The 15,582-nt window shown below is 31.4% G+C and overlaps 1 protein-coding gene across 2 annotated transcripts; it reads right to left on the bottom strand.

Moving 5' to 3' along the window:
- Positions 1-297: 297 nt before the first annotated feature.
- LOC131951841 (sorting nexin-13) lies at positions 298-14,682 on the bottom strand. 2 transcript variants are annotated; one of them, XM_059314244.1, is made up of 27 exons: positions 14,589-14,682; positions 13,493-13,608; positions 13,177-13,276; positions 12,299-12,388; positions 11,965-12,086; positions 11,640-11,755; positions 11,369-11,470; positions 11,147-11,235; positions 10,889-10,972; positions 10,452-10,593; positions 10,058-10,167; positions 9,777-9,864; positions 9,506-9,561; positions 8,994-9,131; positions 8,785-8,889; positions 8,398-8,518; positions 8,045-8,067; positions 6,149-6,281; positions 5,477-5,628; positions 5,147-5,251; positions 4,739-4,849; positions 4,452-4,577; positions 4,065-4,130; positions 3,762-3,907; positions 3,439-3,507; positions 2,462-2,574; positions 298-2,228 (listed from the first exon to the last, which is right to left on the bottom strand). In XM_059314244.1, the coding sequence occupies exons 2-27, from the start codon at positions 13,606-13,608 to the stop codon at positions 1,963-1,965; spliced, it is 2,889 nt and encodes a 962-aa protein (XP_059170227.1). In that variant the 5' UTR covers positions 14,589-14,682; the 3' UTR covers positions 298-1,962. The 2 variants fall into 2 exon arrangements, with proteins under 2 accessions (XP_059170227.1, XP_059170226.1); XM_059314243.1 differs by lacking the exon at positions 8,045-8,067 and adding an exon at positions 7,346-7,386.
- Between the last annotated feature and the right edge of the window lie 900 nt (positions 14,683-15,582).

The following is a 15,582-nucleotide window of genomic DNA, read 5'->3' as shown; positions in this document are numbered from 1 at the left end:
TATTACTCTAAATAATTCTTAAAACAAATAAGGCAAAGAAAAAAGGTAGAATTCTATTCCTAGGTTAAAATGATCACACACCATTCTTAAGCCTTTTTTTAAGCAGGCCATTGATTTATTATTTAGGCTGTGGAAAACTTTATTCAATATTCTGAAGGTCAGTGCAAGTGTGGTATTTGTGATGTATACAGTATAAAAAGGTACTTAACGGGCTAAAATTGCATAAGATTTTGTGGATTAACTTAACTAGAGAGGAAGATAATGAATGTCACAGCATAAAAAAACAAAATATTACTGTTGATGAAATAAATAATTTTATTTAAAATTTCACCAGTGAAAAAAAAATCACTGTTAAAAACAAACATGAACATTGGAAATGTGAGATAAAACAGTGCCAAGAGGCTTGTCACCTGACTGGTCACATGACTTCCCACCATTAAAGGTTTTACTACTGTCTGATTTGTACAATATAAAATTGGATTAAAAACATGACAACCTTTCCAGCAGGTGGCATGTAAAATTATTTTAGCTGAATATTTGTTAAAATCTGAATGTAATTATTTGACATCTACTGATTTCAAAGCTAACTACAGCAACTGCTACCTAGCAGTTGGGGAAGTTTTAAGTTACATCAATTTGATAAAAAATGACACCACTCCCAATTTATACATATTATATATTGCACTAATGTCCATTTCTACACTTACTACTTAACTGTAGATAGATGTACATCACAACAGTTACATATTAACATTTGTAATATGCACTAATGGTATAAGGTCCCAAATGAAAACAATGAGCCAGTGCTACGAGAAGCTTGTGAATTTGATTCAGAATTGCTGGATGAAAAATGTAAAACTTTTGATAAAGTTATTAGTTGCTCACAAAACTTAATTTAAAAAAAAACCAGTATTCTATATTACATTGCTAGAGATGGAGAATTTCATAATTTAAAAAAAAAATTACTAAATAAATTTTTAACATTAATCTTTAAGCTTTTTTACACTCCTTAAAAAAATATAATTAATGCCCCTTTTTGAAAGAACTATTTGAGTAAATAAATTTTTAGCACAGTTGGTTAGTTAACAATCTATAATATTTTGAATTTAATCTTGCTAAACAGTAACTAAAAGAAATTTCATGCCACTTAATAATTTTCATTTGTTCTCCATATTTCATTTAAACTCTAATCATCAAATGGCAAAAAAAATGCATTTTAAAAATAAAAAAAAAAAGAGCTCTCAGGCTCACTTATAAAAAATGTGACATTATATGAAATTTAATACACGATGTATCAAGAGACTTCTGTTACTGATAAAAAAAAGAATATCTATGCTACTTTAAAAACTGCTTTTTGGACAATAAAAATTTCTTTGATACAACACAAGTAAATGAGGAGTAATGTCATACAGACAGAGGTGTAGCAATTTTACACAGGTCACTGGACTAAAAATAAAATGGCAACAAAATATTCACGGCACCAGCATAAAAAGTTTGTTTGAATCAATTTAAATATACTTAAATATGGCTTGAATTGGAAATAGTTCACCTATTTGAGCTTATATACATAAAATCAATGTAGATGGAAACATTTTATTACCTGCACAAAAATGAACACATGAAAAAAGTGATAGACTTGCATCAGGCAAATACAATGTATCACAATCCTCTTCCTAAAATTACAAACTTTTAGTAGGACATTCAAAGTCTGACATTCAAAGCTACACCTTCAGGGCATTCAACATTTCACTAGCAGGACATTCAACATTTCACTAGCAGGACATTCAAAGCTACACCTTCAGGGCATTCAAAGCTACACCTTCAGGACATTCAATAATTAATTATAAGGACATTCAACGATTTACCATCTAGACATTCCATGATGCACATCAGGACATTCAACATTCACCTTCAGAACATGTAACGTTTCACTATCAGGACACTCCTTGAATATTAGGACATTCAACGTTTCACAGTCCTCTTCCTCAGCTGAGCTTCTTGAGCGGCGGCCGCCTTTTGTTTCTCCTCAGCTTTTTCTGCTCGCTCGGAGCGCGAGTGTAATTTTCTAAATATAGCCTGGAATTTGTTTTCTGGAAACAGTGTAACCAGTACCCCCTCAAGAACAACATACAGGATGCGCTTGTTCAGTGTCTTGTGTTGGAACATTTGAAAGACTCTTGCCACACCTTTTCTAACAGCGTCTGTTCCCATCAGTGTCCTCACCTCATCTGTAATTGTAATAAAAAAATAAATGAAATAATGCTAGTACAAATTTGTTTCTTTAATCATTTTTAAAATAAATTTAAGCTCTAGGCAATAAGATTTCTTTTAAAACTTTTCAAAGAAGAACCAATAAAATAACATGGTAAGCTATCGAATGTTTGTGACTTTCCCTATCGTATTCTAGCTAGAGAGAAGCAGCCATTATTTTTAAGTTTCACCAACATCAGTAAAAATTTACCTGGCACACTGCCTAACATTTTAGCTTTGCACAACACTTTGGTCCTCATTTTTGTTGCTTCATCTCTTGAGCTTCTTGGTTCAGCCAATGCCCCATTTGGCCAGAAAGAATTTCTAATACAGAAAAGGTAGAGTTACTAAATTTCTCAGGAAACAGCAGATATAAATATAACAATTATATACACTATTTTGAAAGAATTTTCAGTGCAACCAGTTCCAAGAGTCCTTCATCAAGGATTTTGTAAAAAGCCATTTAGTCTATAAATGTTAAGGGGATAGGCTCCCGAAAAAAACGGAGAAAACAACTTTTTAAGTAATACGCCTTTTTCATTTATTTGTGTATGTATAAGTTAGGGTACTTAAGGAAAAATATTTGGATGTACCAGGGACTCTTCTGAAAATATGGTTGCCATGGAAACGGCGGCCATCTTGGAAAAACTACCTTTTGTGGAGTTCTAAAATTTCCTAAAGTAACATATAAACCGCCCATATAATCATTGATCTTTATTGTACTAACACCAATAGAGTCAGCTGGCTAATTTCTGTAACCAAAAAACAGCTAGAAATATTTTTTTCAAATTTTCAAAAAAATATGTGGTGAAATTCCATTGAATTTAGCATTATTTTCATTGGAATTTCGTCACACCAAACTTTGAAAATTAAAAAAAAAATTTCTAGAGTGATTTCTGTTACAAAAACTAGCCAGCTGACTCTATTAGCGTTAGTACAAGAAGGATCAATGGTTATATAGCCGATATTTATGTTAGTTTATGAAATTTTAGAACTCCAGAAAATGATGTTTTTTTCAAGATGGCCGCCGTTGCCATGGCAACCATATTTTCAAAAAAGTCCCTGATACATGGAAATATTTTCCTTCAAGTACCCTAAGTTGGATATACACAAATGAATCAATAAAAGGTTTTACTTAAGAAGTTGGTTTTTTCTGGAGCCTACCCCCTTAAGATGATCCATACTTACTTAAAGGCTATTATATATTCTGCCATTTGTTCAGCTGAAGTCATAAAATCAACATGTTCTACTATTTTTCTAAAGAAAAATAATTTAATAATAATGTGAGGCATACAGGTGTGCATATATACTTAAAAAAAAAGGTTTAGTATTACTTAGTAAAATTATTAACTCTGCAATGATTTTAAAACTACTCTTTTTCTTAGAATGCTTGAGAAACTAAGCTATTCATAAAAATCATTAGTTTAATAAAAATTGGAATAAAATATTGCTAACTAAATAAGCAACAAGAAATTAACAAAGTGTAATGGGTAAAAATAATTGAGTCTGACCTGTTAATTTTATCCCCAAACGTGGCCTTGATCAACTGCCGTAAAATAGCAACAATTCTCCTCCTCAGCCACTGGTTTTTGTGTCTCAGATCAAAGACTTCATCCATCATCAGCAGCATAATACGCAGGGGGATGTTCTCTCCTGCCTGCAATCATCAAACTGAACATTATTGGTTGATACGTTGGGCTTCGATTACAGCTAAATTGGGGGGTTAAAAGCCTAAATTTATTCAGTACACATAAATATCATAGGGTGTTTTCTGTAACATTTGAATGTGAAGAGATTGTACATCAAACCATTACCTCAGGATCTAATCCAGCTCCTACTTTAAGTTGATTCATCATTTCTCTAGATTTTGATTGGTCTACCTGTCCATTAAAAGGGAAGCTACTATGGTATAAAGTGAAACTAAAATATCTGACATGATCATTAATAATTTGAAATAAAAAGAAACTATAAAATAAATTTTTTTCTTTCTTTTTTTTTACGAAAGAAATGAGATTTAACAATTTATAAACATCAAACAGCTTAATGAAGTAATTATATTTTCAAATAGGAACTTAGGTTATTAATATTAAAAATTGACTGTTATTTTCTCCAATACATTTTTAGTGTAAAGATTTTTAAAAACCTTTACATAAACTCCATACAATAAATAAAGAACTGAGTTTTCAGCATGATATACTCACACTTCTTTGTTGGGTAAACACTTTACCCAGACCATCTCCAATGCGAGTGACACCATCAGGGACACTCTTCACCACATTTCCCATACTTTTAGATGCACTTTTTAAAGGATGTACAATAGTATCCATCTGTAAACACATTTCTCAAAATGAACTTATAAAAATACGATTTATTTTAAAATAAAAATAATATTAATTAACAAAACTTCATAAAATAGATATAAATCCGAATACAAAATATTAAAGGGACAGTTTAAAAGTTGCAAACTAATTTTTGTAACAGTTCTAACTTTTCTAGAAAATTCTGATTTATGTTTTTCCCAGATTCCATTGTGTAGAAATTGATTGAGTAATTCTTCCAGTCCTTGATAATGTTGAAGTAGGTCAGCTCTCATCAAATTCTGAAATATATAGAATGTACAGGTTCTTACTTAACAATCACAAAAGTCATTTAAAGAGGTAGTAGACTCACTGACTTGACATATAAATAAAAAGTCTCAAGTTATTTTAGGAAAATATTTTCTTAGGTGGTGAAGAATGAGAGTAATGAAGATAGTAACCTAACAGTAAAAATTAAGTTGGTATGTTTAATCACAGTTACTGTTTGGTGTGATAAATTGTAAAATAAAGACTCTCCCCAACTATGAATATATATGAAAACATTAATTTTATAGGTACATAACAATTTAAGTGTTTACCTTAAGGTATTTGTCCAAATCTTTTTTCCGTTTCTCCAGAAAACTTTGACTCATGTTTTTGAGCACAGTTTTACTTGGTAAATTGGGAATGGTAAGCTCTGGAAACTTAAAATTTTAAAAATTAAATAGTTTTAACATTCACACATCAGCTTTTAATTAAAAGAAAAATAAAATACCGATCAACATGTATCAGTTTTGATAGCATAAAGGCACTAAGTTATAAGGCCTACGTAAATTGAACATTTGAAACCAAACAGCCATTATGATTTTGGTATCCATCCAGTTTGATTAGTTACTCCTAAATAAAACTAATGGGACTGGGTGGAATACCTTTTCTATTAAAATCATGTGAAGATCATGGAAGTCACTGTATCTCCTGTACACATCCCATACATCCTCTTCTTCTGAGTATGGGTCCTTTTTGTGTACGTTGATGGCAAACACAGCGTACGACTTGCCTGTCTCTGGCTCTTTCACCACACCTGACAAGGTAATATAAACCTGCTAGACATTCTCTAACTAAATACACATAAAACTTTTTTTCTTACATTTTTGTGCAGTGCTCATTAGAAATTTTAATCATCAGCATGTCTTCTAGGGTCAAGGAGTTTAGTCTTGATTGTTGAAGTGAAAGAAAAGTGGTGTGATATATCTTCACAAATAAATCTGAGAACAGGTGACCATACTGTTCATGTAGAGTTGTGACCTTCTGTGTATTCTAGTTTAAGAAGGTAGGAATACATTGCACACTATAGGTCAAAGGTTTTATCAGTGCTAACACCTCACAGCCAGTTGGCTAATTAAACAAAATACCCCGACAATAACAGCAGAAACCTCCACCCCTTAACAGAGGTGATATGCTAATTTTAAGTATACTGGTAGTAGGAGTTAACGCTGAAGTAGCTTGCTATAACTAACCTGAGTGTGTGATCTGTGCATTGAGGTATGTCTCACCAGATGGTGACCCAGCAGATGTTGCTGATGTAGCTTGCTATAACTAACCTGAGTGTGTGATCTGTGCATTGAGGTATGTCTCACCAGATGGTGACCCAGCAGATGTTGCTGATGAAGCCGAGCCTATAGACATTGTGTCTGATCCAGTATCTTCATACTGTGCATCTTGTAAATCATCAGCCTAATTAAACAATTAAATTACATTAGTTCAGACAGCTTCAAATGAAATAAAAAAAAAAACACCATTAAAAAAAGACAGCATTATAAAAAATAACAATATCTGCTGAAATTCTAAAGTTGAAACTTTAGTTGTGCTCATTTTTTGAAGTTTCATAGAATACCTTTTTTAATAGAAGAAAATAATTACTTTATAACTTGATTTAAAAAATAATTTAAAAAAAAAAACCTATTAAAGAATGACACTTTTACTGTGTTGTTGATAACATGCCAGTGCAGCAAGAAAAAAATATTCTACGGCTAATGTTTTGTTAACAAAAATATGCTAACAGGGGGAATGTTTTGTTAAAATAATAAACTGAAAGGGTAATGTTTTGTTAAAAAAATATTCTAAGAAAGCTATTACTAACAAAGGTTATGTTTCACTTGTAAAAAATATTTTGATATTTATTTTAGTTGCAAGGAGTCATTAGAACAGCTGTTAACAAGTAATGGATATATTTGTACTTGGGAGGATAAGCATAATTTCGAACATAATCAAAGTGAATAATTAAGTGATATGGTTAACCTGTTAAACTATAAATAACTACAACAATATGAAGCAGTTAAATAACTACAAATCAACTGACACATTCTATAGCGCTATAATATTTGATTATGTCAACAAGCGTACTCAGAAACAAAGCCACATAAGAAAATGAAATAAAAATTTGCACTGATAGAATCTACAAATAATGACAAGATTGGTACTCAACATTTGAAGTTAGTTAAGGTCTGGGACTCAATCTACCAAGTAATTAATACAATTAATTGTCAAGACTAACATTATATTATTAAACTAAAAATAAATAGTTTAAAAAATATCTTAGATTAGATAAAATGCGGGGCACGCACAGTAACATCATAACACAAACTACTTTTCTATGGGTCAAGTTTCATAAAAAGTTAATTTTTAAAGATGTGCTCACATTTACATTTTTAGCATAAAACATTGTATAAAGGTTTCTCAAATGAGTGGGGTTGTAAAACAAAGAGAGTGCAGGTGAGAAGGTCACACAATAAACTTACACTTCCCAATGAGCCCTCAGACACAGTGGCAGCACTTCCATCTACAAGTGAAAAGGGAGAATTTACAAAACAAAAAAGATAGGCAAGACAAGCTATATTTTGTAGATTTTTTTAAACCATGCAAGCCATAAAAAAACTATTTAAAAAAAACAAATAAGGAATTGTATCAAATAAAAAAAAAAGCCAAGCAAAAATATTAGAACAATGTAGCAAGAACTATCCCCATAATATATGAAACATACATTTGTAAATAAAAGATATGTATTTAGTAGTGGATTGTTCTCTGTGGTTGTTTTCAGAAGTTTTATTAAAAGGAACACAATTTCTATATGGAATGTTCTGTAATGAAATATATGATGGGTTGAATGAGAAATTAAAATTAAATATTTCAAAGTACAGCGTAGAATTTTTTTATTAGGCTGTGTTAGACACTAAAAACATTTTTGCATTATATAATGAAGTGATTAATAAATTTTATTATAAAGCATAATGTTTAATTGAAAATTAATATTATCTGATGCATTATTTTTATTCTTTTTAAGATGTGAATATGCATTATAGATCTTTAAGTATCTCCTAGCTGTAATTAATAAATGTTTAACTGCAACCAATTAAAAACAGCTCTACAAAAGCAGCTTGCAGCTTAAAGAAAAACCCACTTTATAAATCGTCCATGCCATCAATTAAAGATCTACCTACTTTAAACCATAATATCCTTGGAACTGAAACGTAAAGGGAGATAATAGATCCCTACCATGCAAGTATGGAAAAGACGAATCCAGTTTTTCCTAATAGTTCTAAATGAATAAAAAGCTATGATGTTGTTTCGATCATGTTTGATATATTTGATATATTTAATATTGTCATGTCAAAATCTTAGCGGGAACTCATGACAGCAAACAGATCTCCATGAATGCCTGTGTCAGCGATAAATCATTAATTTACAGTTTTCTACCCGTGATTGTTTGTGTAAGTGTATTGGTATAAAAAAAACCATACATACAGAGATTTAAGGATTTATTATCATTGTAAAACTTGATAATTGTTTTTACCATCTTCTAAGTGATCCCCATCTTCCTTGCTAGTGAGAAGCCCAAGCTCTCGTAACAGTTTGATATAAGAAGAACTCTGGACAAAGTCCTCATAGTACTCACAGTGAAGGATTTGGTATACCTGAGAAGTTTTACAACAAGAACAGCAAAATAAAATTCTCGTTACATTCATTCATATCATAATTAAGAAACTATTAAAGTTGATAGTGATAACAATGTGTCATAAATGAATTTTGTATCAATTTTTTTTTCTATTAAAAGAAGTTACAGATCAATAGTAATGTACTTGTTGTTTATCAGTGAAATTGTAATTTTTTTTTAGTTAGAATTTTAAAACATAATCCAAAATATAAAATAAAACAACTTTGTAGAAACAGGTAAACTCACTCTGGCTTGTACAGTATCAAAAATATCCTCAGACAACATTTTGTTTTTCATTTTCTGCACTGTATACTTGATGAAGTCAGGCTCTATTTTTAATTTTGATGAGGCCTATGGTTTAGAAAGAAGAAAAACATCACAAAATGTCCTACTTTTCCAAAACATACATTTCTTTAAACAACTTTAAAAAAAAAAATTAAATACATTCCAGCTACCTTCTCAGATAAATATTGATCAAAAATAATTTTAGCAGCTCTTCTCAAAGACTCCAGATCTGGTTCAGGGGCTGTGACAGACGTGAGAGTTAGTTTCTGCATCTCTGAGATCTGCTGTTCAGCTGCAGCCCGAAAGCCCTTGAGGAACAAACAATCCGTTATCTTAATCTTAAACATACAACTGACAGGAACAATTATCATTCTACATGGCAGTTATTTAAAGCTAATCAATTCTTCCATGTTTCTTAAAAAAAAAACACAACACTTACTAACCCAGATTACTTATAAAATTAGAGTTCAATAAAATCATATAAATTGAATTTTTTTCTGTTTTTTTTTCATAGCAGCATAGGTAATTTACTACATCGCCCATGCTTTTCTGCCCTTCACTAATTTCCAAATTTATTTCCAACATTAGAAAACTGATTATTTTACTTGGTGTTGAGTAAATTGAAGAAAGATTTTGAAGACAAATGATATTCGTCAAAGCATGAATAAGACCAAATACTCACCTCAACATTTAGATAGAAAAACAAATACTGTTCTCCACCTTTGCTGCTGATATATTCTGGTTTTAAAAATGTAAAAGAAATAAATAAATACATAGTTAACAAAAATTTACAAGCAATTTCAATTATTTTTTTTGGGTACATAATTATTTAAAAAAATACTAAATAAACTTTGACATGGCCTTATCAACAATACCGAAAGCTGCTCTAATATAAACTTACTGCCAATACTATTTACTCCTAACTAAGATCTTAGTAGTTCTAAAAACCTTACCAATGAAAAACTGTAAAGCGACATTGTTATTGAAAATATCATCCAATGTTAAGACATACAAGCTCTGATACCTCAAATTCTCTGGCTCCTGTTGATAGATGTTCAGATGATAGAAAATTGTTTTACTTAAAACTGTTAATGTATAGTTGAAATAGTAGAATTAGAAATTACACTAACTTTAAGCTAAGATGTGTGTATCACTAAAAGCAAACGAATATTCAAACAAAGTATTTCTTTTATTATGGCAAGAACACAGACAGTATATGAATAAGTATAATAACCTCCATCATCTGCTCAGAATAGCCCAAGCCACTTTTGAGTCGTCTTATTCTCATCTCACATGTGTCACGTAGAAACATCAAGCTGTTAAGATTCTGCTTGATGGTCGTATCTGTAGAAGAATAGGACTGTCATCAAGGCAGTTGATACACATTTTTAAGTTCAGTAAAAAACCTTGCACCCACAGTTGAGTGTTTTCAACTGGAGGTCATAGTTTCTAATAGCAATTCAGACTAAGTCTGTGCGAGTTTTAGTACTCTTAGGGCAAAGAACACAGAAGGCGACCCAAGAAGACATGGGGACATTGTTTGCTAAAGAGACTGAAGAGTGGTATGAGACCATGGAAGGTGGAAAGCTTTGACAAGGAAGAAAAAGGAAAAACGATGTCTATATTACCATCACTTCCTCCAGTATCTTTTGAGCGCCACTTGGCTATGTCACTGTCTACCATGTCCCTCACTGCCTCCAACTCCTCCATGCAGTCACTAGAACGGATCACAGTCAAAAAAGTTTCACGGGTAAAAGATGTCTCGTAACACTGAAATAAAATATTGATAATAGCTGGAGAATAATTATGTTCAGTAATAAAATAAATATAATAGGTTTATGACTCTTTTAAAGAATTATTAACTTTAAATTAAAGAAAGCCATCCAAAAAGTTTTAAGTTTTGTACGAGTAGTGCTGCTGTAACTAAAAAAGCCTTGAATATGTAAAATATGCAGGAAAGATCCTGGTTTAAGTGTAATGTCCAGTAAAGGAACTAGATTCTATTATTAAAAATTGAACAAAAAAACCATTTACATTAAAAAAAATACAGGAAAATTATTTTTACCATCCATGCTATGTACATATTGATGTAGTCTGGGTCAGATAATAAATCAATTGTTGGGAGGAAGATCCCATTGACTAGAACTTCCTGGAAAAACAAAGATTATAGAGTTACATTATCTACAATCAATACATAATTGGAAAGATAATCTTAGAGAAAAAGGTGTCATGGTTATTGATTACAGTAACTATATGACATCATGATTGTTATTAATTAAGCAACTAAATGGATTATTTTGAAAACATTTGGAAGAATACTTACACGAACTATATACCTAAATGGTTTATTATGAAAATCTTCTTTTGGTAACAATAAATATAACAAAACTTCACTGAGATCTTGTAGATATTCTGAAGAATAAAAAAAAAAAAATCTACTTAAGTCTATGTCATGTTAAATTATTGTTAATCTGAAAAAGATTAATATATTTTTTTAACATCACGGTAAAACTATTGTAGAACATTACAAATAATAAAAGCTTACGCCTTTCAGCTTTAGGATCAAGACAAACTAGATCTCTACACATATTGTTTTCCATTTCAACTTCCATGTCGAAAAATGCACTCTCAAGAGCTGCAAAACTTTCTGGAAAATACAGAACCAAAAGGTTTTGATTAATATTTATATACTTTGAATCATTTTTGTGTTTAAACTAAATGGAATTAGATAAAATTTATTAGTCAGAGATGATGTCAAAATATTCAAGTAACAACTTCTATGCAGTTTGAAATGTGTGAAATTAAAGGCAACTTACCTTCATTTGGTGCAGAACTTGTTCTCTCTGCTGCACGCCTATACAGTCGAATATGTGATGCAAAATCATCAACCAAACGCTGAGTAAAATATGGCATCCAGTCTATATCTTTTGATCTGTAATTTAAAAATTATAATCACTTGATTTGTCTAAATAAAAAGTACAAAACTTTTTTAAAAGAATAAAAGTGTAAAAAACAATGTGAATTAATTGAAAAAAATTTGGGCAGTATAAATTATGTTAAACATGAATAATAAATAAATCGACGATAAGTAACCAGAAGCTGACTATAAAACAATTAGTCTACCACTGTTAGCACACAAACCTGTTAGAAAATGTGATAATAACTTTCTGAGCACATTGCCAAATATCAACAAGAAAGCTATCATGGTCGCTTATTTGTCTATACCATGTTTTAATATAATCCTTCACTGTATACTCTAAAACCTATGAGAAACAAAGGGAAAAATTGTTCACAACATGTTGAATCACACAGCAATTTCCTAAAAGGAAAATAAAAAATGTACATCCCAATTATAAGAAAGGGTGCTATTAAATTATTATCCTTTATTTTTGCAACTTGAATTACTATTAATAATAATTGCAATTAGAAAAACTAGATATTAACTACTTTTTGTGAGCATATTGCTAAGTCTTACTTCTTTTAATACATCATCAATTACAGAGGCTCCTGTCATACGCTTGTCAAAATTTTTCATTTTAGTTGTTTGTTCCATTGCAGCTTTCACCTAACAAAGATTAAATAAAAGAAAGAAAAAATAAGAATGTGAAGAAGTTAATTGACTTATTGAAACTGCATACTGCAACAATGTTTTTAGTTAAACATTACATTAATTAATAACAATTGTATGTATTGGCCTAAATTATCAATTTTCTTCAGCAGCTAAAAATAAGTTGCTAAATATATTGAAAAGGTGAGCAATATTTTTTATACTGCAAAATTCATTAAGTGTAAACTTATTATAGCACAAATTGATGTGTAAGTTTTAAAAATTATAAAGTTTGACCTTTTGTGACTAGTTGATTCTAATTAACTTGTATACATAACTATTATAATTATTCATTTTCATCAATCACTAATCCATGAATGATCTCCCCTTTTAAAACAGAAAAAAAAAACATTTTTAAAAGAAACAGTCTGTGAGGATCAACTGACTAAATATCAGTTATTCCCCTTCCCCCTTTTCTTCCATTAGTTAGCTATCCTTATTTAATTAAAAACATTCTTTAGCCTCTGCATTTTAACTTCTAAATTAACAAAAAATTCATCATTGATACACATGCCAAGTTTGAACCTAATCAGTTTGGTAGAATTTAGTGATTGCAAGAAAAATGGACAAGAAATAGACAACAATAAAAGCTTGTAAAAAATAATATCCTTCATTTAAATAGAGTGAGACTTTTAATTTTTAAAAAAAAGGAACAGACTAATTTGGCTGACACTGTGGAAAATGTAAGAGGTGGGGTGTAACTTCAAGCAGTTTTCAGTTTTAATGGGAACACATCTAACACTAACCTTCTCAATCCCTCCATTCCCCACTAGTCCACTTTGATGCAACTCAGATAGGTTCAAGCAAGCAGCTTGTTTACCATAATGATAAACTATCAACAAACCACTGAAAATAAAAAGTAAAACATTTTAAAATGATCTCATTTATACCGCCTTATTTAATGTAATTCTATTTGATTTAAAGTATAGTATTTCTATATCCTAGGTAATCTCTAGATATTTACTTGCGTTAATTCATATTAATTGCAAAGTAAACAGAGTAGGTATAAATAAAAAGTAAATTAATCTAGTGGGTGAAATAAAGTATTTAAATATTACTTACCCAGCAATAAAAGCCAATACATAGAGACCAAGCATCAAAGCAAACCCTCCAAATGATATAAACAAAAGTGTTACACCAAACAACAGCCACATAGTGGCATTGGCCACAGAAGCCATCTGAAATTAATAGTTTTATAAAACAATTGCAAAAACATTAGGCGATAGGGCTACAATTATGAATTAGATCTAGATCTAGTAATAATTATTATTTGTGCTATTAGGCATTAGGGCCTATTGTTTTGAGCTTTTACGTAACTCCATGCAACAAGCCCACGGGTGGGTTGAGGCCAAGCTGGTTGTTGGTTCTGCTAGGGATACAAACTAAAGGGTCGCCGATTCTAAATAACATCCCTCTACTAAAACTCTACTTACTCTACTAGTCTAAACTTAGCAGTGAGTGAGTAGTCAGTCAGTCTACTCAAGAGTAAGACTAAGAGTAAGAGAGCTGAAGGTAGAATCTAGATCTAGTAGATTATAGTGTATAGATTATTGCACTGTAACAACTAATTTTGAGTAGATTTCTACTAGATTCTAGAAGAGTAGATCTAGTAGATCTAGATCTAGTAGATATTCTAGATCTAGACTAGATCTAGATTCAAGACACTTAGACAGATCTAGACCTAGATCTAGTCTAGATGATCTACTACTTTAGACTGGACTTTACTCAGGTCTAACTAAACTTACTAAGTTACTAACTAAACACTACGGTTAAATACTAGGATTTGTTCAAGACAAGGAATTACTATTACTAACACTGTAAAAAAAAAGTATAACAGTAACAGGATAATGCTGACGACGACAGTAGTGACAGCTGCAAGTCAGTAGTGATGATAGGACAGGAGTAGTGAAGTTGTCATGAAAGATCTGAGTGACTACTTGAAAACTTGACAATTTTGATTTTTGAGAGTAATCATATCATTTAGAATAATTTAGATCTCTAAGATATCTAGATCTAGATTCTATATTTTAAACGAATGTCTATTCTTCTATCAAATGAACATTTCTTTAGACGTTAAGCAGTCATAATATGCACTAGGTGGGATATCAATCTAATAAACTACAATTTACAACTTATAGATCTAGAGTTTACAACTTACTGTGGGTTTTCACACTTATTCGAGGCGTCTCCTAGAAAGATCGGCCATGTTTATTTTGCTTTGATCCAGGCTGAGCTAAGGAAAATTCAGTTTGGTATAATTTACCACTAATCTAGATCAAGATCTCTAGATTCTATGTGTAATAGCAATCAGAGCAGTTCTAATAGAATTTGCATTTTTGAAAGAGCCACGCCATTATGTCATACATTAGATCTAGATTTAGATCTAGTTCATAAATGCAAAAAATCGAATGACTGATCGTGTGTGTGTGTCCGTGTCTATTGGATATGCATGACATCTTTCGTTAGACCAGTAGGGATTGTGCACATAATAAAAAGTTTTTCGTGTTCTAGCTTACAACTAGTCAAATAGGATGTATTAAACATAATGTAAAATGTAGGCGAACAATACATTTCGATAGACCATCCTACAATCCACAGAAATACGATACGAGTTTCTATACTTTTCACTAAAGAGGGCGTTTTTATCCGACTTTTACCATCAACCTGAGTTTCTTCCATGCATCTCTTGAAGCCCCCCCCCCCCCCCCCGAATTTTTTTACCCCCCCCCCCCCACCCGAACGAAATGTATATAATTTATATAGAAAATATATACTTTTAACAGTGTCCGCCCCCTCCCCCTCCCGGAGAAAAAAGTCTGGAAGAAACACTGCCATCAACTCTCAAGGATATCACAAGTTCCAGTCCACCAACCCCAACACAAATTACTTTTAAAATGGTTTACAGCCTTTCACCCTGACCCTACCCTTCTCAAATGATTAACTAGGGGACGGCAGACGGGCGCCGATCAAGGGGGGGGGGGGTGGATAGAAAAAAAATTGCTTTGTGACTGTTAATTAGTTTTACGGAGTTGTTTAACTGTTTACTACATCAATTGTGTGATAAAATAAAAAACTAAAGAATGGTAACTCGTAAATCGCCCCAGTGGCGTAGCGAGGGGGGGGGGGGGGTGCAGAACGCACCGGGCGACATC

This window comes from Physella acuta, unplaced genomic scaffold, assembly GCF_028476545.2.
Source record: "Physella acuta isolate Inbredline_101_S28 unplaced genomic scaffold, ASM2847654v3 ptg000831l, whole genome shotgun sequence".
NCBI classification, from domain to species: Eukaryota; Metazoa; Mollusca; class Gastropoda; family Physidae; genus Physella; species Physella acuta.
Note: the sequence above shows the minus strand (reverse complement) of the source record. Positions and strands in the feature narration are given on the sequence as shown.

What these genes read in the sequence shown, in the direction of transcription:
- LOC131951841 (XM_059314243.1), bottom strand. Translation starts at nt 13,608, where the DNA reads ATGGCTTCTGTGGCCAATGCCACTATGTGGCTGTTGTTTGGTGTAACA. An exon ending in AGATACTGGAGGAAGTGATG is followed by an intron (nt 10,168 to 10,451) that starts GTAATATAGACA and finishes ATTCTTCTACAG; the next exon opens with ATACGACCATCAAGCAGAAT. An exon ending in ATTTGGACAAATACCTTAAG is followed by an intron (nt 4,850 to 5,146) that starts GTAAACACTTAA and finishes TATATATTTCAG; the next exon opens with AATTTGATGAGAGCTGACCT.